The sequence below is a fragment of the Pygocentrus nattereri genome, chromosome 1 (genome assembly GCF_015220715.1).
Source record: "Pygocentrus nattereri isolate fPygNat1 chromosome 1, fPygNat1.pri, whole genome shotgun sequence".
NCBI lineage: Eukaryota > Metazoa > Chordata > Actinopteri > Characiformes > Serrasalmidae > Pygocentrus > Pygocentrus nattereri.
The window spans coordinates 11884491-11912413 of record NC_051211.1 but is presented as its reverse complement, the minus strand read 5'-3'; the positions used below and the strand labels follow the sequence as shown (position 1 = coordinate 11912413).

Below are 27923 nucleotides of genomic sequence, written 5' to 3'. Positions count from 1 at the left end.
TTTATTTATTTTTTGTCAAAGTTCCCCTTAAATGAACAGAATGTGTTTTATGATCACACATGCAGAAACTGAAAGAATTGTAAGCAATAAGCAAATAGCTGTAGCAGCTTGCTAGATGTCTTATTAGTATAAACAGCCATAACTCTACATAGCTTAGTTTAGGCCAGAGCTGATTTACATCTTATTTAGACATGTTATGCAATCCATAACTTCTGTAACATGCATACTTTCTTGGCCTCATATATCTTCATACTGTTGCTCTTGTAACCTTAAGGGGAAGAATGTTCTTAAAGGGGGAGGAGTCTGAGAATGTTTCAAAAGTTCTGCATTATTCAGTGGGTGAGAGATAAAGTCAGGGTGAATTGATCTGAAATGCTCTCAGTGGTGGTGACAGGAACCAGACGCCTGAAAGGTTTAAAGGGAACCTGTAAAATAGTGCCCATATCCTATACTACTGAAATATGAAGTATAAACTAAAGGAAATGTTGTATTATAGAGATAATATAAAATCCCTTGACTAGTAGCTTGCACCGTGATTGTCATATAGTTACACTGGACTTGATCAAACAAGTTGTTCTCTTGGGTGATGTTACGTTGTTCCTAAAGTTGGAAAGACTAATTATATATTTGAGTTAAATTTGGTATTTAGCTCACTGAGAATCATTTGGTGCCACAAAAAAATAAACATAGTTAGGCAACCTGCTAGTAGTTGGGTCTATTTTTACTAAAATGTAAAATATTTGGTCGGTTTTGTGTAACATATTTCAATATTTTTGGACTTGTGCAACTTATTAAGGCTTAGAAAAAGCATTACATTGAAAGGATGCTCAATACATTGCCTAATACACAGTTTTACAATAGTATTGAGGTTTTTTTTTTGAGGTCAACTTGTTCATAATGGAGAGGTACATGCAGTGTTGTGAAGCAAAGTAGTCCCTAAAGAAAACCTCTTATTGACCTCTATTTTATCATCAAGGACAATCACGGGTCATTTTGTATAGCAAATAAAGTGGCTATGTATTTGTTGTAGAAATCATAACCGGTAGTTCTTATCACCACCACTGTGACGAAAATATGGGCTGTAAAGTGTCTACCAAATAAACCAAGTGACACATAAAACTCTGTGTGACTTTTACATCTCGATGACTGAATGATATAGATATTTTGCAAAATCAGTTAAAATCCCTTTAACATCTGTTGTGGCTTCAAAACTCAAAAGATATGCTTTTGTAACTTGTACTAATGTGTTTATTGGGAAATGTTCAATGTAAAAAGGTTTCGCTATGACTGCATCTATGCATTTTCTTGTAATTGTTCTGTCGTGACTGGCCCTTAACCTGCGCTCACCTATTGCACCAAGCGCTGCCGTGGTAAGGAGGAAGGAAAGGAGGCCCTCTACAGGAAGCGAAAGGTACTGCACCTGGTGTCCCAGTGGAGCTCTCTCTACAAAGACTTCCTGCGCGAAGAGGAAAATGTCAAACTCTTCATGAAGGTACTAATGAGCCTCAGCATTAATGCTGAGACAATTCATAAAGAAGCAGCTTTTTATATAGCTGCACACTAAGCTTAGTCTTAGCTTAAAACAGTATCAGTATCCCTTGACTGAACGATTTAGCCAATAGTTCAATTAATAGTTCATTCAATACTACACTCTCAGAAATAAAGGTACAAAACCATCACTAGGGCAGTCACTCTTGTCACTGGCATGGGTCCCTCAAGGGTACATCTCAGTACCCTTAGTCAGGGAACATAACTGTACCATAATCCATTGAAATGATATTTTCTGAGTTGTGTTGACTCCACACACACCATCTCGTCTCCAGGCTTTTTATTTCATTGGTCTGTTTTAAAACATTCGGTTATGAAAAGGTACAAATATGTACTTTTCTACTTGGAAAAAATTATTTAAGGTCCAAAACGACCTTAAAACCACTGTTGTACCTTTGATGGAACATTTTAATTGTTTGTACCATGATTAACGAAAAATGTACCTGCACAGAACCTTTATTACAGTGTAGGTTTAAACTGTATTCCAAAAAACAATCCTTAGTGTTATATATAGATTACTACTTACTATCTACACTCCCTACCCTCTTTATTACAAACTCCTGCTCCTTGCTGGGGTACAGTTACAAACTGTAACCAATCTGTTGATGCTGAGTTTGTGTTATCATCTAGTTGCTGGAGCTATATTATTAGCAAGCAGTTGGTAGTTTAGTCTATTTAGCTGTAGTGGTCTTAGTTGATAGTTCATTGTGCTTAAAGCAAAACAAAATACTCCTAGACCAGCTACAATGAAGAGATAGTTTTTTTTAATCTGTAACTTTTTGGTGGTATCAGATAAGAATCATTAACACTGTAAGCTTGTAAACATTAGCAATGTATTCTCATAAAACTAAAATGAGATGTTAGATAAAATGAATTGATTTTAGGCTGTAAAGCCCCAGGGAGCCATAATCCATGTTTTCTTTCTAAGTAGGTCAATATTGCTATTGTGGGCATATAATATACAACTACAAAGTATATCTTATGAATTACTATCCAATGTCCAATAAATGGCTGAAGTGGTGGTCCTAATCTATAGTAAAGCTTGTGTAAGCATCATCTTCACCAACCACAAAAGCTGATGTGGATCATACTCAAACAAAACTGTGTTTCTGTGCAGTCTCTCTTTGTTTAAATCAGAGAAACGTATTGAGTGAAAGCTAACAACCAAGCGAAAGCTCACATAACTGAGCTCGCTTGTTTATCTGTCTTCCTGTTGTCCGTTCATTCATTCAGTTCAGGTCAGCAGCCATGCCAGCCCATTCAGCAGTAAAGTAGATATGATAGATATGAAACCTATCTTCTTCTCCACATAGAGGAGCTGGGGAATGTTTTCAGTGAGCACATGCATTGTTCATATGTATTTCCTCCATATCATATTTAATGGTATTAAAGACAATATCGATCAAATGAATAGAAGCTTTTGCATGGCCACGTTGAAGCCTATTGTAAAAAATATTTCACAGATAGCTGAGTAGACCCCGGCATACTCTTCCTCCTCGTCTTCCCTCTGCCCCCCTCTTCCCATGTGTGCGTGGTAACACGACATTGTTGACTCACATGGTCACGCTAGAAGATTAGTTTAGATCTCCGGGGAATGCCTTTGCCACATGCTGGGACTTGATGGTTTTAATCGTTTTTCTCTCGTCTTCCCTCCAAATGCCTCGTTTTCTCTCTCTATCTGTCTCTCTTTCTCCCCCCTATTGCTCCAGAATGCATCCTGCCAGAGGCTACAAACAAATACGGCCATTAGGAGACTATTTAGCATGTCTTACAGGGCTAAAGGCATTAGATCTGTGTAAGATGTGAAGAGTGCATGTTGTTCTCTCTCGCTGATAATGAAACAGCACGCGTGATTATAACAGTGCAGCTGACTGTATTAATGGCAGAAACAAGAGCAACGTGTGTGAGCAGATGGATCAGTGTTATTTTTAGTATGATGAGCTGAGATCTCTATCAATCCCATCCCAGTGGTTGTCATACTAGTGTTTACTAGTTTGTGGCTTAGTGTGAAGCTCTGGGAAACCTTTTGCCATTTGACTTTGCATTGATTTATCATGATGTTAAGGTTGTTCATAACCGATTATAATAGGGTTGAATGCCTTTTGGGCAAAGCTCAATTTTCTGTCTGTTTTCCTATACAACAAAGCTTAGTGTATAGTTTACTGTCTATAATCCACTACTGTCTAAACAGTTCCTCCAGTTTCATCTGTTTATTCAGTGTTTGTTTTAATGCAATACTGAATCATACCAAAATTAAAGAATTAAAGGTCCCCAAGCAGTGGCAGATCGAGACAGTTTAACCTGGGGTGGCAAAGAGGTGGCACCGAGTTTTGGCAGGTTGGAAGTATGATACTGTGTATGGAGGTGGTGGTTGGTTGGGGTGGGTGCGAGTTTGAACAGTTCCAGTGAGTCCAGTCAGAGTGAGACCAGAATCAGTGAGTTACCTTTCCAGCTGGCGTTCTTGTGTTTTGAATTACTTTAAAATGTTAGACTCAGGAAAATGTACTTCACATGTCCTTATTAAAGATGGTCAAGAGGAAGACGTCATGATCTGAGCATAAACTTCGTCTCCTCTGCAGACCTGTTCCTGTTCATGACACACATGCACACAACATACTTAAACTTTGAGACTGGGAATGTAATCAGATACAGATGTTTACATGGCTATTATTCTTCTGTTCACCTGATTATTTACAGGACTACCCACCTTTACATTTACAGCATTTGGCTGACGCTCTTATCCAGAGCGACTTACAATTTGGTCATTTTACATAGGCAGGCCAAGGTGGTGTTAGGTGTTGCCCAAGGACTCTTATTGGTATAGTGTAGGGTGCAGAGGTGTTAACCACTACACTAACCAACCACCTCATTCAATCTGATAGAAATTGTATTCCGAATGGCCTCCATTGAGTCCATTTGTATTCTTTTCCAATTGAGCTATTAGTCAGATTAACGGATTATCAGACTGCCTGTAAACATGACTACAGGTATGCCCTGAACAGACATCAAAAGACTGGCAACCTCACCAAAATACCCTACCCAAACCAGCAAGCTTTGGTAAATGTGATAGTTAAGCTGCTGTGTGTTGGTGTAGTGTTGTTATTTAACTACATTAGAGTTTAGTAGTAGACTTACTCTAATGCTATGTCATTTCAATGCACAGGAATGTTAGCATTCCTATAACAGGTATGTACAAGTGTTCACCTTTCCGCTGCTAAACAGTCATAATTCAGACAATCCAGTGACTTTCAGGACTGAAAATGTACACAGGACAAAAATATGACAGACATTTTCGAAAACAATGCTAATTTTTGTACTGAAGAAAGTCAGCTTATACCTGGAATTCCTATATATGTGCGTGACACCGACTACTGGATAACACATGATTTCAAAGGTCTATTACTTTCTATTCAGTATTTGTCTTGCTCTCTGTCTCGACTTTTTCTCTTGTGCGCACACACAGAAACACGCACACACACACACACACACACACACACACACACACACACACACACACACACACACACACACACACACACACACACACACACACACATACCCCTACCTCCTCTTGTCGTAACCTGCCTTTCCCGCCCACTCTGTGTTGCCATGGCAACCAGAGTGCCATTGCCATGACAGGCTGTTCACCGGTCGCCAGTATAGATTATTATGTGGAGTGTATCCCAGGTGATGGTTGCCTGGAAACTGGCGAGAAAGGAGTTGGTTTAGAGGGGTCAGTGCAGTGCTGGGAGGACACAAGCCGTTACAGCTGTCATTATACACCTACCAGCTCGAGGCTATGTGCTAGACAGAGTGGGAGAGGTGTGGTTGTGGGAGTGTGTCTGCATGTGTGTCTGTCTGTGTATGTGTCTGCCTGCGTGTGTATCTGTGTGTGTGCTTTGGGTTTAGAGAAATCTATTTCAGAGTTTATGACGACAGACATCTGTGTATTTCCCTTGACACATTGCCGGTTCGTGGCCAAAGCCGCCTATTCGTGTACGCCCACAGACCCCTTTACATCACACATTCCCTAGTGTGCATTTAAGTGCCTTTATTTATTTAATTTTCTGTCAAAATGGACATTAAATCAGAGTTATTTGTTTCTCAGGAGATATTTCAGAAGGGATTTGATAGAAGATAATTCATTTGCATATGTAAGGGGAAAGTCAAAGGAAAATAAATGAAACCCCTAACAACTGTGCAAGACCTTGTGGACCACTAAAACTATCCCCATCAGCTTAACAACACTTAAAGCTTTCATCTTTGAGAGAGAGGAGAAAATCAAGCTCTGGTCTAAATGAACTACTAGACAGCTTCTTCTTTGTTTTGTACTTTTTGCTCACCTTTCAGAGAGCAGCTAAGTTAATGCCTTAAAATCCTAGGTCTATTACATACGAAGGCTTACTGTTCAGTAAATAGCTGAGCTATTCTTAGAAGTGCATAATAAAACGTTGGGTCCTGGCCATTTAAGGGGTTAAGAAAGTTTTCTCCTACTCCTGTGAACATTTTTGGAAATATGAGGTTTTGTCCTGACACCAACTATATATAACCATTGTATACAGTGTTTAGACACCTGATTTGGCCGAACGCAGACCTGTTCAGACGCTTTTCTCTTTATATAAATCCAATCTTTTGCTATTATAAGATCAACTGCAAAACTGTTCTAATATCACAGTTAAAGGCGCACTTCCACTCACGTTGTGTGAATCTGCCTCTACAGACGCTGTACCGTTACGTACTGGAGGACGTCTACGAGTTCCCTACACTGGAGAAGGACCTAAAAGAGTTCCAGAAGCTTCTGCGTCGTAGACAGTGAGTCCCACACCATGCCACATCACCTATGGAAGTACTACAACCTCAAATTTGTTCTAAAACAATTAGCGTATTGTACGTTACATGTTTTTTGCAAGAGTGCACTCACTGATCCAGTTAATGAAGCTATTTCTGTACTAACTATTTAACACATGCTTTTGTAATCAAGGACACTGGTTCTAATGTATGTTGCTGAAGCAGGGCAAGCTTATAGTGAATATACATGACTAGCAGACTGGGTGTGAAGGACAGCATGGTGTTATTGGTGTTAAATGGGCATTCCAGCCTAAAACCAGAGTTTGATATGTTATTTGGAGTGTTATGCAGTATGCTGTAGTGTAGCATTATGTCCCTCAGACCCTCAGAAGGTTCAGCACAATTCAGTTTTATCAATATAAAGTTATATTGTTGTCAGTCATCAGTGTTCTCTCACTATAATATCCAGCAGGCATTTTGCAAATACACACATGAATACATCATAATGATGATCTGAAGACACTTATTACTGATAGTTAAGAAAAAAATAATTCTAGCCCTAAAGTCCCAAAGCAGTTTAGAAGTTACTCCCACCTTGAAGACACACTTTATATTGTCTCTAATAACATGAATAACACATGCAACAACACTGTACCTACAGACGATTTAATCACTGTTACAGATGGATTACAGAGGTACAGTCTATGTAATTACATGTATATCACCTTCAGTTTTGCCTCATGTAACTACACAAGTGTATCTTCTACATAGGAACTTTCCTGTAGTGTAATGTTGAAGTTATACTTTAAAATAAGTGGAGAGTTCCTTTGTAGTTTTTATGTAGGCAAAATAGTGGTAATATAGACATTGCTTTGAGGTAATGCAATACATTTAATTAATGTTATGAAAGTTATATTTTAAGATAAGGGGACGTCTGCTGTACTGTCACATTACAGGATGATTTAAAGCTGAAACTGGTTACAGTGTCAACAACATAAATGCTACCTAAATGTTAGGAAAGCCGGCAGATACAGTGTAAGTAATGTCTTAATGTAAGTTACTTACATACTTCCTTTTACTGCTGAACGTTTTGGAAAAAAAAAACTGTTGTTCCAGCCTGATTACAAATGTAATTATATTTGTTATTGCCCTTGCATAACTACATGAGAGAGAATTGGGCTTTTACAACTATTAAGATTACACTTGTGTAATTACAATACTGAAGTTGATACACATGCATATTTACATGTGTACATGTAAGGTGTACACCTGTAATCCATCTGTAACAGTGGCTAAATCATTAGTAGTTCCTTTGTTGTTGCATCTGTTGTTCACATGTAGCTACACAGTTATTAGAGACACTTAATATAAAATGGGACCGAGTTCTTTTAGTCTTTAAACCAGAAAATCTCACTCTAGAAACTACTGTATGATAGAAGTCGGCATGTTTACAACAGATGGCAGTCATATTTAATATTTAATCAGTAAATAATCTAATATTTATTAGATTGATTTATTAGAGTGCCCATTTAATCATGTAGCGTGATCTCAAATAGACCTGCTTATTTTGTTTGTGACGCTGTATGACACACTGTTTTCTATAAAATTCAACAAAAGTATGGACTGAAACTTCATCACTGTGGCTTCTTCTAGTATTTTGTTTTTACCTTTTGTAGGTCCATGTAGCCTCATAGATCCAGTGCAAAACTGTAACAACAAGCAATCTTGAGATACCAAACATGTCTAACCTGTTTCACTGCATGTGGTGTGGAGGAACGGGAAAATTATAAAAATTGGGCCAACCAGTAGTGGGGCAGTCATGGGTTGGAGGTTAGGGAACCAGCCCTGTGACCAGAAGGTCAACGGTTGGATCTCCAGAGCCGCCAATACGTGACTGAAGTGCCCTTGAGCAAGACACGGGCGCTGTGGATAGGGCTGCCAACTGCTCTGGGCAAGTGTGCTCACTGCCCCCTAGTGTGTGTGTTCACTAGTGTGTATGTGGTGTTTCACTGCATGGATGGGTTAAATGCAGAGGTGAAATTTCCCCATTATGGGACTAATAAGGGTCACTTAATTAATAATATAAAAGAAGGCCAGGATTTTGATGGAGGAGAGTTATGAGAATGAGGATGGTGCCACTCTTTCTACCACCAGCTCATCTTCTTTTTATCTGATTAAAGCTTCTTTCTTTCGCTTGCTTTTCACCTGTTACGTGAGATGCATCGCATTACATCCCCGCTCCGCTCATACCCACTGTTTCTCACAGCAGTCGGCTTAGCAGAACTGGGATTATACATGCAGCCATAGGCCAGGTTGCTCCACACAGTGGATATATCCCAGCCTCCAAGGGGGTGCCAGGCACACGGTACAGGCTTTCTAATGCGGCTGAGCGGGGCAGAGCGGATGGGATGGAGGGGCTCAGAGGAGTGATTAAGACTGCAGTGAGGGGGCTGTGGTGGGTCCACAGCATCAATTCTCACCCAGAGTGCTCTAATTGGTTAAGCAGGTGGCATATGGCTAGGCAGCATGGGACAGATGGGTATTTCCAGATGTGTGATGGATGCGGGAGGGGAAATGATCCACAAAGCTCCGCCCACCATGGCAGCTCCCTTTCATTATAGTTTTACTTAGTCAGAATAAAAGGAGCAGTTCAGCGAAAAGTCAGTTTTGCCTGTTTAACGCCTCACACCACATGTAGTCAGTCAGCCAAGACATGTTTGGTGTCTGAAGTTTGCTTCTGTAGTTTTGCACTGGAGCCAGTGTACATACTTAAAAACGATGGCTTGTCCAAGGTTAAAGAAAATAGTTCTATATAGAACCATGAACACTCAAACAAACTTTGCATAATTAAAGGGTTCTCTGTATTGTAAAAGGGTTCTTCATATTGTTGTATATGGTTCTATATAGCACCAAAAACTCCATCAATGTAAAAAAACCCATTCATGATGCAAAGAAACCTTTAATCATGCAAATGTTTTTTTGAGTGTTCATGGTTCTACATAGAACTATTTTCAGTAGCACTTTACTATAGGATACTCTTCATAAGACTACATGAAATACATAAACTTGTCATGATAACTGACATAACACTACATACATGTTTATAAATGCTTATTCCAATAGGCATAATTTGCTATAAAGGCTACATTTGCCAATTTTGATCAAATGTGTCTATTGGAATATGCATTCATAAACATTTATGTGAAATGTCATGACAAGCTTATATAGGTGTCATGCAGCTTTATGAACCATACCCTGCAGTAAAGTATTACCCTGTTTTCTTTACTAAAGAACCCTTGAAGAACCATCTTTTTCAGTGTGCCGCTAATGTTTATTGGATACTTGTAAAGTAGGCACAAGAACAGGCTTCAGGATTGGTGCTACTAGTATTTAATATACTTTTGTCCATTTTATATCAGGACGTCATACATGTCAGAAACCTCAAAAGTAGGTGTATTGATGTCTAAGATTATTGACATGGCCTGTGCAGGGACCCTTGTTAGCTAAGACTAATGCCTTTTAGCTTCAGGGCAAAACTAAAGAGGCAAACTTCAGACACTGAACATTTCTTGGCTGATGGACTGCATTTGCAGTGAGAAGTACAATTGTGTTAATTAAACTTTTTGCAAAGATATTACTTTAAAAGAAGAATTCTGTAAGTTTTTCAAAGTTTCTGCATGATTAAATTAAGTCATTCAGCAGTTTGACGTGAAAAGCTTTGTGTCTAGAGAAACCAACAGAGTCAGAATTGGTCACAGTGGTGGTGATAGGAACCAGACGTCTGAAGAGTTGAATGCCTCTAAAAGCTACACCACAGAAGACTGTTATATAAAATGGTTATGAATACGGTATGAGGCATATTTTTAGAATTGAGAGGAGCTCTTGCTGTGAAATACATTATTTGAGGGATATGAGAGAAAACATGTTTTTTTTCTTCATTATTAACATTTCTTATAAATCCTTTGAAGAAATAAGGTTTTACTAGTTATTTTGGACAATAAATATGATGGCTATATTTGTGCTGTAAGTATTGTGCCTTCTGGTTCCTATCACCACCACTGTAACGAAATCTGAGTTGGTGAGTTTCTCTTTCATTTCACATCAAACCACTCTGAATGAATCTGTTCATTTGTTCTCCAACTGACTTATGAAGAAATTTTAATCTCGGTGGAATCCCCCTTTAACCACGACTCTGTATTCATTTCAGGTCTGCTAGGTTGCAACACAGGATCTGTGTTTAATAAGGAGATTTTCTTCCTTTGATAGAAATGGAACATGATAGAGCGAATGGCAGCAGTTCAAGCTGTTCTTTGGATGCTGGAACACAAAACAAAGGTTTCCATTTGTTTAGAAAGAGATGAAGGTGTCTTTTATTTGTTCCCTGGACACAAAACCCACAGTTGTCGTGGAGCCCAAAGCTGTCAGACAGTGTTACAGTGACAGGGATGTTGCAGTAAAGCAGTTGCCTTCATCACAAACACCACTGTTGTGTGAAGCGTGTCCACAAAGCTAGCAGAGAGAGAGTCATCCATCTCGTTCAGTTCCTGTGGCTGCCTCTTACACAGAGGGTTCAGTGGAGAGAGGGAAACAGAGTCAGGGAGAGAAACAGAAAAAACAGAAGAGAGACTGACAGAAAAAAGTGAGAAGGAGCATGAAAAACGTCAGAGAGAGCAAGACGCAGATGTCTGACAGTGGACTGCGGTCTCTGGAAGCATGATACATTCTGAATGTGACAAATTCCTAGTATGCGTTAAAGGAATACTCCAGCATTTCTCAACACACACACACACACACACACACACACACACACACACATTTTCTAAGCCGATTATCCTTCTGGGTCGCGGGGGGAGCACCCTGGACAGGTCACCACTCCACTGCAGGGCATGAATTTTTCAGTTAAATGTAATTATTTAAGCTGTAAATTTGGGTAATTTGTTCTATCAGGAATGGGACTAGTTTTCCAGAGGGAGGAATTTGTAATGCTAGAGTCGTGATGTGGGTGGAGTTTTCATGACTGATCACTATAGAGACCAAAATAACGTTTTACTATGTTGTTTTGTGTGTTGGCTGTAGTTTGTATTCATAGTCACGTATTTTGAATATATGTATTATTAATTTTTATTCATTATTCATTATTAAATTCATATTTATTCACTGATGTTAGCAACAGCCCCTTTGGTACTATTGTAAATATATAATAGATTATTTATAAGATAAGATAAGATAAGATAAGATAAGATAAGATAACTTTATTGTCACAAAAAGTAAAAATTATAAAATAATTTAAAATAAAGGTATAAAAAGGGAAAATAAAAAAGCTTTTATGTAAAAGAAAGTAGCAGCTGAGGTATTGCACAATGGTAGCATATAGATACTCTATAATATTATTATAGAAATTATAGTCTTTGGTAATAAACTGTGTACTACAGATAGATTAGATTGAATTTACGTTTGAACAACATTGGAGTATTGCTTTAATGTATATAGTAAACAAACTGGATTCTGACTCGGCGCATTAACAGTGTCAGACTGGCTGCAGGGTGGCAACTCTCAGCTTGTCTGAGATGTTGCAGTGCAGTGACTGAGTCAGTCTCCTCACCAGCAGCTGTGAAAAGGCCAAAGCTTAGCCTGTCTCCTTTCGTCTGTCTTTTTTTCAGCCGCTCTAACTGCCTGTGTAGGTGTGGGAGGCATTCATGTTCTTTTATGCACTGATCTCTCACTAATCATACCTCTCTCTCTCTCTCTCTCTCTCTCTCTCTCTCTCGCTCTCTCTCTCAGCACTGTGGATGATTACTCTCCCCACCAAAAGGTAAGATGGAGAAAAAAACTGACAAAGATGAAAAGCTGGCAGCAAATATCTGAGTATCATTGCTGTTATGAGAAAACCTCATAACTAATTTTATCATTTTATCCGTTTTTTGCTCATTTATTTACTTTCATACGTTTTAAAAAACAATTCCCCTTTACATTGTCTGAATATTTCACAATGAGTGGACCAATAGAAATGGCCCATATTACTTGGAAAATTGCCACATTGGATAAAACGTAAACTAACAGCAGCAATGATATGGAATAAACTTTAATTGTCTCTGATGCTCTTTATTAGTGACAGGAGCGCTACAGAGCTGATGGAGGCTCTACAGCAGTTGCTCCGAGTGTGTGGTTGAGTTTGAAAATCTGATTTAGTTTGGAGCTCTAAGCACCAAAAGCAACAAACAGAACAAACTACAGAAGCCACCACAAGCTCCGAAGCGAAAGATAGGATTAGTGTAATGTGTACTCAGAGTGTGAAGAGTCCGTAAGGCTTTGTCACCCCCTCTGGTAGAAATGGAAACTAGATATATGGAATAAATGTCTGTGAAACTAATATGATTAGAGAAAAATAAAATTATAGATTTTATTAGGAAATTTGTCTTTTCATTTTCTCAAATTTGCTTAGTGTCCCAGACTGAAGTGTCAAACAAAGCCTTGTGCTGATGTGTTCCTGTATGCTTAGAGTGAGAATGGTGGGCAGTATGTTTCCGGTGATATGTCTGGTAGAGGCTGAGTGGGCGTTTATTCTCACTGTGCTGTCCTCTGTGTCCTTGCAGAACAAGGCTCTTTTCCAGCAGCTGAGTCTGAAGGAGAACGGCATCCAGCTCCGCGGAGCACACAGTGACAGCAGAGAAGGTGAGCTATTAATTTGCTGTTAACCGGAAACTTGAACTGATGTACAGAACAGGAAGAACCACCATAAACACAGAAACAAACATGTGTTCATGAACATTGTCACTCATAATATCAGCTCAGAGGACAGTAATTTGCTAATTATTTTCCTAAGTGAATCCCCTAGAGAGGACACCCTTGAGGGCCAGTTGCCTCAATGTAATTTATGTAATTTAAAATGTAATAAGTGTAAAAATAAAACATATAAAATGTGCCTTTTCTTTTGCACAGGCCACATTTTTGTTTTAGTTTTCCAGTCTGGTAAATTCAGTAATTTAGCCTTTAGCATAGAAGCCTGCCAGCCGGACCTGTGTGTCCACTAGATATTTTACATTCACTTAAGTTGTTATACGCGCTTCTTATTACTAATTATATAAAAGTAAACAAATACAAGTTTTCTTAAGCTTCTAATAAATATAATCCAACAAATAAATGCCATCTAGCCAAGCTGAGTGTGTTTTGTTTGATGCAGATGTAGAACATAGATTTTACCTAAATAAAATACTTTAAAAATGTAACTATAAATATCAAGACTTACAGGTGAGTTAGGTTAAATAGAGTTAGCATCCGTATCGGTACTCGGTATCGGCCAATACTAAAGGATCAGGTATTGCTATTGATATCGTAAGGGAAAAAATGGTAAAATGGTGCATCTCAAATTTGAACTGTCAATTATTGAATCTGGCATCATTAGTATGGCAAAAGATCTGATTTAAAGTTTTTTTTTCCCCATTAGCCCAGATTTAAATTATCAGCTAAGACAGGTTTATTGTCTGAAATTTGCTCATTTAGGTTTGAACTGGAGCCAAGAGTAATGTAGCCAACAAGGAGGCTTATTAACATTGTGCCATGTTCTATTGTGCCTAAATCTTCACACACTTGCCTTGAACTACATCAAATTCAATTGTAAATTCAAACATTTATATGTTTGTCCATTTTAAAGATAACAGCTTATCATACAGTGTCAGAAAACATCTTTATTTGAGACTACTTAATGAATAGAAACCGTTTTAGGCAGAGCTGCACAAAAAAATCGTATTTTTTATTGTAATTGTGATGTGAATTTCTGTGATAAACACAGTGTTAAGGGCTGTGATGACAGAATGGATCAAATTACGTCAGGTGCAGCACCAGAGTACGTACTTGAATTCTGGAATTCTGGAAGAGGCTGGAATTCTGCTCTGTTGCATGAAGAGCACTAACTAAATGCATGGCTCAAAAAGTACTCTGTCGTGAACTACTACTGGGAAAATGCTTCAGACGCGATGACTTTTCACTCACAGAGCCTTTTTACACTTTGGATTAACGTTTGTTTTGTCCAGGTTGTATCTGGACAAACTTGGATGTGTATCCGGTTGTACTTTTCCCATGTAAAAAGTTGTTTTGTTTACTTTTTTCCCTATTTTAGTACAAGTGAACATTCTTGCTTTGGGTGCTTTACTTGAATTCTGTTTACACTCGAGTTAAATGTTGTCAAGACCATCTCTGAATGTGATTTGATTGATCTGACTGTAATCTGATCACAATGCATCCTGGGGTGTTTACACCTAGCTTTGTATGTGGTCAAAGGAAATCTGAACAAGATCCAATCTCCAAAACCACGTTAATGCAAGGTGTAAACTTGGTTTGATGTATAAAATATATAAGCAGTAATGGCTACTGTCACAACAAACGTGGAGCTGTTCAAATAATTCACTACATCTGTTGGCTATACATGTGAGCTGTACTTGCAGTTCTGATGCATCTATTAATATTTCATTATTTTTATTTTGCACAATACTGCATAGTTAGTTCGATTTGTGTTTACAAAAATGCAATGGCACATGATTTTAATCATAATTTATCACCACTCATGTCGTCATTGTGAAAATAAACAGCTTTATCAAATATTGCATATTGTGCAGCCCGAGTCTGAGGTGAGTGTGTGATGATATAGGCATGCAGTTTGCACAGCGCTAACTGGCTTCAATTTTTTGTTAGCTTCATTAGCCTCAGCTAAATTTGGAGAGGAAAAAAGAGTCAAATGATTCCTTCAAATGCTCCTTAAATCTCTACATGCCTTCCATCACCTGCTACTGCTGTCCTATTCATGCTGTGTACAGTCTACCATAGTTTTTATGAGATTTTCGCCTGATATTTCGCACCTTTGTTTTTTTTGTAAGTCTTGCTTGGGTGAGATGTAGTTAAAGAGTAGCGAATAAGGGAACTAATTATGCGTACATGCTGGAGGCGGCATCAGATGTTTTATGTATGAGGAGCTAATTAAGGTGTGAGGCAGCACCGTGTGTAGATGTTTATGGTTGTACAATACTGGGAACACTGTAATTACTCATTTAACTTTGTATATTGCTGCTGCTCAATGATGCAGTTAGGACTGCTATCTGCTACACCACCTCTGCCTTGCCTCACCCCCTTCCCTTATTTTTGTTTCTCTCTGTCTCTCTCTTTGTCTCTCAGTGATGTGCCGTGTCTATGTGAGTTCAGACTCATATTTGAGCATCAGGGTCAGGACTACAGTGTTGGCCCAGGAACTCCTGCACATTGTGGCCCAGAGGATGGAGAAGCCTGAGGAGGACATGGTGCTGGTGGCTCAAACATACAGTGGAGGTAATGTAAAGGATGTAAAGGCTCTGATTCCTTTACAATGGTGGTGATAGGAACCAGGCATCATGATGTCTATAACACATATACAGCCATTGTGTTTACTATCCAAAACCATTAGTGAACCTACATGGGTCTGCTGAATTTTTATAGGTCATGCTGATAATTATGTGATAATAGTGGTTAATCTGAAAAAAATCTAGAGCCATAAACTACCGTAATATCAATGTTTGAGGCTTCAAGCAACAAGGGTGCTTATTAACATTGTGCTGTGTTCTGCTGTGCCCAAATATCAGTGTTTGAGGCAGTTTTTAGAGGGATTAGCCTCTTCAGATGTCTGGTTCCTATCAGCACCACCATGAAAAAATCTGACTGAGTTTTTCCAGAATGGAGCATTAGCCATTAAACTTTTCATTGTCAGTTTGTTTACAACGCAATGCTTGAACTTGGTAGAAAAAATGAAGCAATCTCCTTTAAGGACCTGGTTAGTTCTCCTAAAGTCACTGTTTTGTAGATACATTGAATACGTACTTGTATGCACACGTCTATTCATATTTTCCACATAAAGAACAAAGCTTGAACTGCATCTTGTGCTCTGCCATAATCTCAGTGTTTTCTGACATCTCCTTTTCTGTGTTTAGAAAAACGCGCCATTCAACCACATGACTGCATTTTCTCTGAGTCTCTGACTCCTCCTGGTAGACTCATGGCCTGCTGGAAAGACCTGAGTGAGATTCTGGTATGTTGAGAAAATTGTTAAACTTGCTGTACAAAATGTGGCCTTTCATAGATCACAGTGAACCTGAGGCTCAGTGACTATAACAAGCATTAATCTGTGACTCTCTGCTGCCTTTAGGAAGCAATAGTTAGTATATCAAACTTCAAAGTAAGAATACTGATCCAGTTTTCTCCTTTAATGTCCTAGCATATACAGCTTACTTGTATAAGCACCGTGGATTGATGACACTGGATTTCTTTTGACCCATTTGTTGAATAGTCAAATGCAAATGTTTGGTCAAATGACATGTTTTTTTTTTTATTTTCTAAGCGAAAATAAGTTAATAAGAAAATAAAGAAAATATTATTTTCTTAAAAGAACATCATGTGTGAGACCACCCTACATATCCAGCCAAAAAGACCATTCTGTAAAGGTCATACATGTATTGGAAGCTGTTTATTTATGAAAATGACATGGAAGTTTCAGCAAGGATAAATATGCCACATTTTCAGTATTCAGTGTGACCACTTTTTCCCTTTATTACAGTTTCCATTCTTTTCAGGGGACTTTCAGTTTTCAGAGAAATCTGCAAGGATGTTTTTTTCATACCTCCAAAGTTCAGTCTTAGAAGTTGATAAATGTTCTGCTTTTCGAGATCTAAGTAACGAACACATTCAGTGATGTTGAGGTCTGGACTTTGGATTGGTCAGTCCATTGTTCTGAGAAAACCAGCAGCTTCTTTGTTTGTTTCATGAATCTTTCTTTGCTTGTTATGGTCTTCTATATGGTCATAGCACTGAGTTGCCTTCTCACAGTGGAAGGATGGACAGAAACAGCTGTGGATTGTTTCAGATCTGAAGCAGCTTGATTTTCTCCTCTCTCTATCAGAGATGAAAGCTTTAAGTGCTGTTTATCTGATGGAGACTGGTTGGTGTCTATCAGGTCTTGCACGGCTGTTAAGATTCCCAGTTTATCTGTATCTGTTAATAATTTTTTAAAGCTTATTTTTTCACTTATTTTTATTTTTCTTATTAGATTTACTTGTTATCCTCTTATTCTCCAGGGTTTTTTTTTTTTCAATCTGAATTTACGTGACCAAGTCTTAAGGCAAATTATTCAGTAACTGCATGAGATACATTTTTATTTAGTTTATTTATGCATTTATTTGTAAAAGCTCCCCTAAAATGAACAGAAAATGTGTTTTATGATCACACATATTACTATATGCTTACAACTTACTGCTGAAAGCCAAAAATCTTAAACGCTCTTTATGTTATTTTATAAAAATAATTTTTACAGAGCAGATCACTGAAGAAATGCTGTCTGTTTATAGTTTATAGCCCAGATTTGTGGAAAAATAAAAAACTTCTTTTATTATAAGGGTTTAAAATTACATCACCATCTATTTGACTGGAAAGAAGAGTTACAGCCTCATACGACACCCACCTTCTGAATGTAGCTTATGAAATATGAAAGTTATGAAGAATATGATGACATGCATTTTGGAACCTGGTTCCAAGGAGTTCTTCCTCCTTATGCAAACAGATCATCTTATATCTAATCTCCACAGAAATATCTCCTGAAAAAATAAATAATGATTGAATAAATGAAGGTGGTCTCTGACATTTGCACAGCACTGAATACTATGGTCAATCGGCTCCATCAGGAAAGCCTGCTCTAACGCTCAGTTCTTCTTCTTTCTGTCTCCTGCAGCCTCCACTGACAGACTGCCAGGAACTGGCTCAGCGGCCCACGCGGCTCCTGGGCATCAACACGTGGGATGTTTCCGTGGCACTCACCAACCTCGACTGGAGTCTTTTCAACTCTGTGCATGAGGTAAGGCCTGGTTGAGAGACAAGTAAAGGTCAGACTGACGCTGATGTTTGATATGTAGCCAATTTGATGGTAACATAGCAAATTATAAAGAGCACATCTTGATTCATGATATCTGTTCCAACTCCAATCAGATCTTTCAACTCCTGATGTACACTCAGAATGTCCAGAGGTCTCAAAGCAATAGCAAAATAACCTGCACAGTGTTCTTCAAAATTTGCATCTAATAATATATATATATTATATACACTTTATTAGGTACACCTTGCTAGTAAAAGGTTGGACCCCCTTTTGCCTTCAGAACTGCCTTAATTTTAGGTGGCATACTTTCAACAAGGTGCTGGAAAAGTTCCTCAGAGATTTTGGTTGGTTATTTGAGTTACTGTTGCCTTTTTATCATCTGGAACCAGTCTGCCCATTCTCTTCTGACCTCTCACATCAACAAGGCATTTTCATCTACACAACTGCCGCTCACTGGATATTTTCTCCTTTTCGGACCATTCTCTGTAAACCCTAGAGATGGTTCTGTGTGAAAATCCCAGTAGATCAGCAACTTCTGAAATACTCAGACCAGCCCGTCTGGCACCAACAAACATGCCACGTTCAGAGTCACTTAAATCACCTTTCTTCCCCATTCTGATGCTCGGCCTGCACTTCAGCAAGTTGTCTTGACCACCTCTACATGCCTAAATGCATTGAGTTGCAGCCATGTGATTGGCTGATTAGCTATTTGTGTTAACAAGCAACTGAACAGGTGTACCTAATAAAGTGCCTGGTGAGTGTGTATATGTGTGTGTATATATCGCTGTTGTCGGATCAAAACCTTGTATCTCCAATATGGTAACTTTACAGGAGAAGGTAAAAACATACTGTACTTTTAATGGAAGTCAATGGAACCAGACTTTCTTCCAAGTAATTTTAGGTCATATCTGTTGGTGCATTCATCGTGGAATTTACACATAATATATAGGACTATTGGTATTTTCAAATTATGCTGAAAACTGAAAAACGACAAAAATGGACATACAAGGTTTTGTTCCAACAGCAGCGATATATATATATATATATATATATATATATATATATATATATATATATATATATATGCGCATAAGTACCCAAACTTGACCACTAGCTGCCACTGCATCCTGCTATTTATAAAAATAGACAAAAGAATGCTGAATTGCTAGAAAACTTAGGATATGTAACAATATGTCATGAGCTGAGATCATTTAACTTTCTCATGTCTCCCTCTACAGCAAGAGCTGATCTACTACACATTCAGCCGCCAGGCGAGTAGTGGCCACACGGTGGCGCTGGAGCAGCTGCTGCAGCGGTGTAATGAGGTCCAGCAGTGGGTCATGTCAGAGGTACTCCTCTGTCCATCACTTGGAAAGCGTGTCCAACTGCTCAAGAAGTTCATCAAGATCGCTGCTCAGTAAGAGCCTCAGCTTCTTCATATGAATATAATGAAATCATGTCTAATTCACCCCTCAATATAGCCTCAGTCAGTGGCAGGGGGCAGTCGTGGGCTGGAGGTTAGGGAACCAGCCCTGTGACTGGAAGGTTGCCAGTTCGATCCCCTCAGCTGACAGTCCATGACTGAAGTGCCCTTGAGCAAGACCCCTAACCCTCCCGGGCGCCGTGGATAGGGCTGCCCACTAGTGTGCTCACTGCCCCCTGGTGTGTGTGTTCACTGGCATACATGTATGTTGGTGTTTCACTGCACGGATGGGTTAAATGCAGAGGTCTAATTTCATAGTGTGTAAACACAGTGACAAATGGTTGTAAATTCAATAAAATTACAGAGATGCTGTAAGAATTTCAAGCTTGCCACCATAAAGGTAGTTACTGGAAAGCAAGTAATGAAATCAAGGAATAAGCTATTGGTGGCTTCATTCATTGTCCTCTGCAGGAATATGTTTGGTGAGATGATTGTCTCCAGCTGTACATCTGGACATATTGATTCCAGGATAAATCTGTAGAGGTTAAAATGTGTGTTTGTGCTCTCCATAGCTGTAAAGCACAGAGGAACCTGAACTCCTCCTTCGCCATCATAATGGGCCTGAACACAGCAGCAGTGAGCCGGCTGAATCAGACCTGGGAGGTAAGAGACGCATTTTGTATGTTCATCATACGTATTTCAGACCTCACATCACTGGCTGTGTTTTCATGCAAAGATTTACACCAATCCAATCAAATACATTCCAATTATAGATTGAGACTGATGTGTTTATATGCTCACTCATGCTGAACAACATGCACACTGCAAGTAATCAGATCCCAAATTTCCCACATGCGTAGAGTAGCACTTAGTGTAGATATTACCATGACAACAAGCATCATGTGAGTCCAGTCAGAGTGAGACAAGCAACACTGAGTAACCTGAGTTTTCAGTTTGTACGCTTATGTTTTTAATTGCTTTTAAATTAAGGTAGACTCAGGGAAATGTACTTCACATATACTCATTAAAGAAGAGGCAAGAGGAAGACGGCATGCCCTACAACATTCTGAGGCCAGACCTCCATCCTGCAAACATTTTATAAGTCATTTATAGTTTGAAACATAGACTTCGTCTCCTCTACAGGCCAGTTTCTGCTCCCGCTTTGTTCAACATCATAAACCTCTGTGATGACACGAACAGACATGCGCAGAACATACTTAAACTGTCTGATTGAGCCCAGGAGTGTAATCAGATACAAGCACTTACGGCTATTATTCTTCTATTTAACAGATTCAGGCTGCATGTAAATGTGGCTATTGAATGTGTTTGGACTATTTGGATTATATGAAGCAGAAAATGCAACCAACTTCTAAGACTCATAACAATATATATATATGTATATATATATATATATATATATATATATATATATATATATATATATATATATATATATATATATATATACACACACAAATGTTGGTCTATACTATCACAAATGTTGGTTTACTCTTTATATTAAATGTTATATTACTCTTCTGTATAATGCTATACATTGTAAATTGTCACCCTCAACATGCTCCAAATTTAAATAAAGATTGACTGATTTACATCATATTACTTCATATGACTCCAACCATGATTCTAGTTCCAACCAGAGAAAAATGAGCAGGCTACTTTGGAATAACTACAAAAATATTAAAGTACTGTATTCAAAACCTTTTAAAATATCATTACACAAAAAGTGTGGAAAAAACAAATTATATCAGTAATTTTACTGTAGCATTTTAAAGTAGATAGTAGCCCAAATCATTGGTCAGTCCAGTTAGAGACCAGTTAGAGAGTTTTTTTGTAGGTGCTAAACTTTAAGCTATTTATATTGGGGCCTGACTGTCATGCCTTTACATGCTACAGCTCCCTTTACCATTTGGCTTGTTGTGTGTTCCTCCAGAAAGTTCCTGGGAAATTCAAGAAGCTTTTCTCCGAACTGGAGTTACTGACTGTAAGTCACTCCCACAGCACTAAGCGTGAGCTTGGGTTATATTATGTCAGGTGGAACTTGTGTTTTTCCTGCTTTGTTCAAGTTGATGTGTTGACAGTTGACTCTTGGTGCTCCGCTGCAGGACCCCTCCCTGAACCACAAGGCCTACAGAGATGCCTTCAGGAAGATGAAGCCGCCCAAAATTCCATTCATGCCTCTGCTACTCAAAGGTGAGCCTTCTACAGCTGTCTCTGTGTTTATGAAGATGCAGCTGCGGGCCACAGGGGACAAGATTGGTGTTTACAAACTGAAAATTGTAGTCTTTCATAACCTTCACAGCAAAAAATGAATAACACTTTAGTTGATCCCTGCTACGTAACGCTGACATAACCATGCCATAAGTGTGCCATAGCATTTTATGCCATAGCAGCTTATATTTCATGCAAGTTTTTGGTAAATGTACTCTAGTTAACGGTCATGACGTCATACATTATGGCATCTGTCGTGACAATTACCAGTAATGGCAGCATGACACTGTTAATTACTATCATCACAACTCATAACAGCACACATCATCTACCCTGACGCGTTTATGGCATGGTTATGTCAATGTTATGTAGCAGGGTTCAAGTAGAGTAATATATGTTTATTTTGTATTATTCAAAATTCTTTTTTTTTATTTGCAGACATCACTTTCATTCATGAGGGGAACAAAACATTTCATGATAACCTTGTCAACTTTGAGAAGCTGGTAAGTCGCAGGGGCATGGAAAATGTAGCTTTGTAGTGAAAATGATTTTCGGTGGGAACCTGTGTCCAGAAAAAAAGCCCTAAAATTAAAATTCCACCCCATTTCAACCCCATTTGTCAAAAAATCTAGCTAATGCAGCCGGAAATAAAGTAAGTCAGTGTTTTAATGTGAAATGCTTAATTGTAGAGAAACTTACTGGCTCTGAACCAGGAGCTGCAATGACTACAACATAAATAAAGGCATTATTTTACTATACAAACTGACCAGTGAGTCCACACACATCTTATGAGTTTTTAAACGTAATGTTGTGGTAAAATACTATAACCCCATTTCCAAGAATGTTTGGATGCTGTGCAAAATGTAAATAAAAACAAAATGCAATGATGTGCAAATCATTTAAGCCCTATATTTAAATGAAAAAAGTACAAAGACAACAAATCAAATGTTGAAACTGTGAAATTTAATAGTTTTTTTTATTTCAATTTGATGCCAACAACACGTTCCAAAAAAGTTGGAACGGAGCATGTTTACCACTGTGTTTCATCACCTCTCCTTCCTTTAAAAAGTATTTTCCTTCAAAAATATGGTTTACGTGATTTGCATATCATTGCATTCTATTTTTATTGACATTCTGCACACCATCCCAAATTTTTTGGAAATAGGATTGTAGTACATCTGAAAAAATAAGAAAAAGGGCACACTCTGCATGTGCACCTCCACCAAGAATGGACTTCAAAAATTAATTGTAGTCAAAAGTGGAAAACTATCACAAAAACAACATCTCCATATAGGACAGCAGATTCAGAACCATTCCATCTTTAAGGGAGCTCTAAAGTAAAGATTGGTGATATGACAAAATCCAATAAAACAGAACTAACAGACATGCAGTTGTTCAGTGTTTTAAAAGTACTGATGATAACAGCCTTAACATGGAGGCCCAAATATCAATATTTTATTTTATTGAATTATTAATATTTTAAATGTGTATTAAGCCCATCAATAGGCTACCAAAATTGGTATCCACAACATAGCACCATTTCTTTCTGGTGAGACTGTTCTGTTGGTGTGGGTGCTATTAGGAAAGGCTGCTCACGAATGAGCAGGGTTTGATGCCCCGTTCAGACAGTACTGATACTACTATAATATGCTAGTAAGGCAGGGCCCTTTACATTGTATTCAACTGCCAGATTAAAATCATCATGGATGAAAGCATGTTATATATGAAAAGAATCAATAAAGCTACAGCTTCAAATCTTCATATATTATAACACTAGAAATGTATTGTGGCACAAGAATTGTGATTATATCGTATTGGAGGGCCTGTAGTGTTTCTCACCTATAATATGGTGTAATATTGCTAGTATTTGGTGCTTTTTCTCATTTAGTTTTCTCTTCCTCAGCATATGATTGCAGACACTGTCCGTCACATACGCCACTGTCAGACTGATCAAGCAGGTGGGTCTTCTTTTGAGAAAAAAGTCACATGATCTATGTTCTAGGCTAACTGAATAGTTTTATTGGTTTTATTGTTTAACAATCTATTTATCTGTTTTATCTGCATAAATGTTTGTTTATTGTTCATTTATTAACCAACAACCACTCATCATTTTTGTACCCAAAGCATATTTTTTTACTTTATTGACCAATGACCTAACGTAGTGCCGTTTTTATTTCCCCAGGAAACGAGGTTACTCCGAGCGACGGCCCAGATGTGAGAGCCAGCGTGCACTACCTTCACATTATTGACAATCAGCAGACTCTGTTTGAGCTGTCCCACAGACTGGAGCCCAGAGCATAACAGCGCCATCTGCCATGTTCGTCGAACTGCAGCGGCAGCGCTTCGTGAATTTGTGCTGTACCTTTCATCACAAGACCAGAAAAAAATACGTGATTCTTTTCGGAAGAATCCCATCACCCAGCACCGACTGAACGAACACTGCTTGCTTCAGGTGTGATTTTGGTGACGTGCACTTATTTGACCACCAGAGGGAGCCCCTTTCTTGGCCAAAACACGAGACTGAGTGGACCTCAGTCTGATGACCTGTCTGGATCCCCAGGTTGTGTTCCTATGACGTTTGTAATGGTTTTATTACCTGCCGTCTCTACCTAGTCAATATCTCGTTGTTGTTGTAACAAAATCTCGTATCTCTGAAATAACTTCATAGAAGTGTTATTAACTTTAATGTTTGTTAATGTAATAAGATTTTATTTTGAGTAATTTTGGACCCTTTTTGGTCCATTTGTCATGTGATAACGTAAGAGGCAGCTGGCATTTTCAAGCGGAGTTCAGCTAACTGACAAAATGGAGTTACGAGGTTTTGACATGGCAGTGACGATTTACTTCTTCTTAGTCAAATGATGGACGTATTCGCCCACGCACAGGACACGTGAGGTTTTTCGGTATTGGTTTGTTGTCATACTGAAATACTGAAATACTATTGACCACTTCTTTTAACCTGTGGCTCTGCTACGGAGCACAATACTGTTGTTTATGTATGTGTTGAGTACATGACAGTTTAGTAGTGGTAATATTGGAACACAACTGCATCACGAACACCTTCACAGGAGCTTTTCAGGGATATGCCTGCTATTAGGGCAGCCATTCAGAATGGCTGAATGAGAAAGAGAATAGCATGTGGTGCGTGGGGAGACATAGTGATGTCACGAATACATGCTTCACACAGACGGTAACACTTTACTGAAGGGCAGCATTCGCAAGGCTACATAAGCCTTTCAACTGATGTAAACCTGCACGCACATCCATAAAGGCTCATTCCAACAGGCCCCAGCTTTCACAGAGGCTGTTGTTGTTGACCATGATGCCATTTCATCCTCAAGTGTGATACTTGTTGGAATAAGCCTAGATGTCGTGTAGCCTTTTGAACTCTGCCAGTAAAGTAGTGCCACACAGACTTATGTAATTACAAATATATTGTTGGCTATTGTGATTTCTGTTGACTATTATAAGGTAAAGCCGTAAATGGACTTGCCCGTGCTTGGGGACGGGGCTTTGTCCCTGCTTCCGTAACATAGCAGTATTATTCCATGGTTTTATTTTTGGTTTTTGTTTCATTTGGTCTCTCTCTGTGCAATGCTTATTAAGACTCCTTACACATTCGTTACTGGAGTGCAGTGTTTTAGTTTTTCTCCACATGAGCCATCAGATTTTCTCTCTCTGATGCCATAGAAAGGTGCCGTTGGACCTCATACGCTTTCAGTTAAAATCTAGAAAAGAGTTGCTTGCATGCACATAGTATTTGCACTTATCATCGCTGTTTATACAATAATGTGTAAGAATGTACATAGGTTTAAATATGTAAGTTTATTGTGAGGCATCTTCATATACATATGTTTCTGTGCCAAATGCTTTTATTATTATTATTATTATTACTGTTATTATTATGGGAGGGTGATGCAATATTAAGTCTAGTTAACATTGTGCAACTTTGTTTTTGGCCTTACCTACAGATTTCAGAGACCCATTTTGTGAAGAAATGGTATCGTGCACATGTTAATCCTTTGGAACATTTCTGTTTTTTTTTGTGTGTTTGTTTGTTTGTTTGTTTGTTTTGTTTTGTTTTCTTGTGGGAGGGGTCACTTACTAACTTTTTTGGTAGCACTTCAGTTTGGAGGGATATATAATGCACCTGTAATGTACCTAAACAAGCCAATAGTTTTAAACAACCTGCTTATTACTATGTTATTAAGCAATAACTAGGGTGGAATAACATTTTACAAAGCTCTTTCATTCTTGTTGTGCATAGTGTTGAAATACGTGAGAGTCAGCACCACAAAAAGGGTCTCGGTCTTGGCATCAATAAGGATCATGCCCTTTCATTTTATTTCCAGTTAACCATCAGCAGTAAGCTGTTCACTGTATAATACACAAATAAAAATGAGCTATTCACTCAGATACTGGTTTCTTAAGCCTTAATTATGAGTTAGTAACAAGTGTGCTGGAAAAGTGTTCAATTCAAACTAGTAGCTCCTCAATAATACAGTAAACAAACTACTTACTGCTTAATAAAGAAACATTGAGCAGCTAGTTAGTCACCAAGTCATGGCTTGTTAATGCTTAATAAAAACATGGGTGCTTTGAAAATGTTTAAGGCACCCTAGATACTGCTTAACAATGTTTTAATAAGTAGCCTATTAACACCAACTACTAGCTTGTTAATGCTTAATAATATTCATCCTAGATACATAATAATAAGGGGGCTGTTAATTACAGACTCCTGGCTTGTTGAGGCTTAAAAGGACATTACAAGGGCATTATAATGTCCCTCTGTACTGAAAGGGTACAGATATTTTTCGTCTTATTTTTTTCTGTGCTCTCTAAAAAGGAATACTCAGAACAGCTCAGTAAAGTGGAATTCCCGACACTCCACTTTCTCTAGAGGTGGTTGATGAAAATCCATGACCTGTCACAAAAAAATAAATAAATAAATAATTGTTCTCCCAGTCTCTCAGTACATTTTGTACTGACCTTTTTATGGCATTTGAGGACTGAGACGCTTTGCTATTATTTATTATGTCTTTTTTAATTATTTGTGTTTAACGTGAAGGATGATAACCGGGCTGGAACGTGTCCGAGGGACAGCCGAGTGGATGTGAAACACAGAACTCATTGGTTACTTTAAGAAAAAGTGTAATGTTTTGTAATGTTTTGCAGTGACCTGGTCCAAAAAGATGGTCCTGGCAATGTTGTGACTGTCTTGTGGGTCAGGAGTGAAACAAAAAACAAGGAGAGAGATTTTTTTTTAGGAAGCGGGAGGGTTATTATTATTTTTTTTGTTGTTGTTGCTGCTCAGATCTGCTCTTTTTCACACCATGTTCAGCTGGTTTGCATGTGGTAAAGCAACCCACCAATGAGAATGAACACGCTTGTCGTATCCTGCAAATGTAAATATAAATAGATATGCTCTCTATTATTTATGTTCCAAAACGAGAAATGCAAAGCAATATGTTTACCTTCTGTGCAGTTTTTTTTCCCTTTGTTGCTATAGAAACCACACACAACTTTTCTATAATATGCATTTTTACAGCAAATGAGTGAATAAAACGTTTATGTAAAATTATTCCCTGGCGTCTGTCTTGTGGTGTGTAGGCCTACATTGCTGTATCTTTGGCGTGGAGTTTTCAGCATCTGAAAGTGACCTTTGTAGTGGACTGCTGTGGGCATAATACTGACACCTGGTGGTTATCTGAGGTACAAACAGAGGCCTTTGGGTTAAAGGGCACTCTGGCCAAAATAAAAAACATAACCATTTACATATATTTTGAAAAAATACTCTGCTCCTTCAGCAGAGCCACAGCAGCGCCAAGAGAGAAACTGTCTGCTTTAAAGACTAAGGAAACCCTCTTCTGATGATGTATCTTGAAGATAGGGGGAACTACTGAAAAACTAAAAACACTTTAGGGTTGGATATATAAGGATAGGAAAGATTTTGGATGCTAGCTGGCTAATGCAGAAGGAAGCCTGATAATTGACAATACTGTCCAGAAGCTGAATATCATATTTATTAGCATATTCATGAGTAATGCATCAATG

At 38.3% G+C, this 27923-nt stretch overlaps 1 protein-coding gene across 4 annotated transcripts in view; it reads left to right on the top strand.

Moving 5' to 3' along the window:
* Window positions 1-27450, top strand: part of rapgef5a (Rap guanine nucleotide exchange factor (GEF) 5a) — a 132243-nt gene extending 104793 nt beyond the window's left edge. For all 4 annotated transcript variants that reach the window (XM_037539247.1, XM_017701512.2, XM_017701510.2 and 1 more), the window contains exons 13-26: window positions 1348-1492; window positions 6269-6360; window positions 12118-12148; window positions 12930-13008; window positions 15502-15651; window positions 16287-16384; window positions 18077-18199; window positions 19456-19634; window positions 20213-20303; window positions 21592-21642; window positions 21764-21851; window positions 22308-22372; window positions 23773-23827; window positions 24052-27450. In XM_037539247.1, the coding sequence (XP_037395144.1) occupies window positions 1348-1492; window positions 6269-6360; window positions 12118-12148; window positions 12930-13008; window positions 15502-15651; window positions 16287-16384; window positions 18077-18199; window positions 19456-19634; window positions 20213-20303; window positions 21592-21642; window positions 21764-21851; window positions 22308-22372; window positions 23773-23827; window positions 24052-24170 (1366 nt within the window). In that variant the 3' untranslated portion in view covers window positions 24171-27450. The remainder of the gene's footprint in view (window positions 1-1347; window positions 1493-6268; window positions 6361-12117; window positions 12149-12929; window positions 13009-15501; window positions 15652-16286; window positions 16385-18076; window positions 18200-19455; window positions 19635-20212; window positions 20304-21591; window positions 21643-21763; window positions 21852-22307; window positions 22373-23772; window positions 23828-24051) is intronic.
* The last annotated feature ends 473 nt before the right edge of the window (window positions 27451-27923 follow it).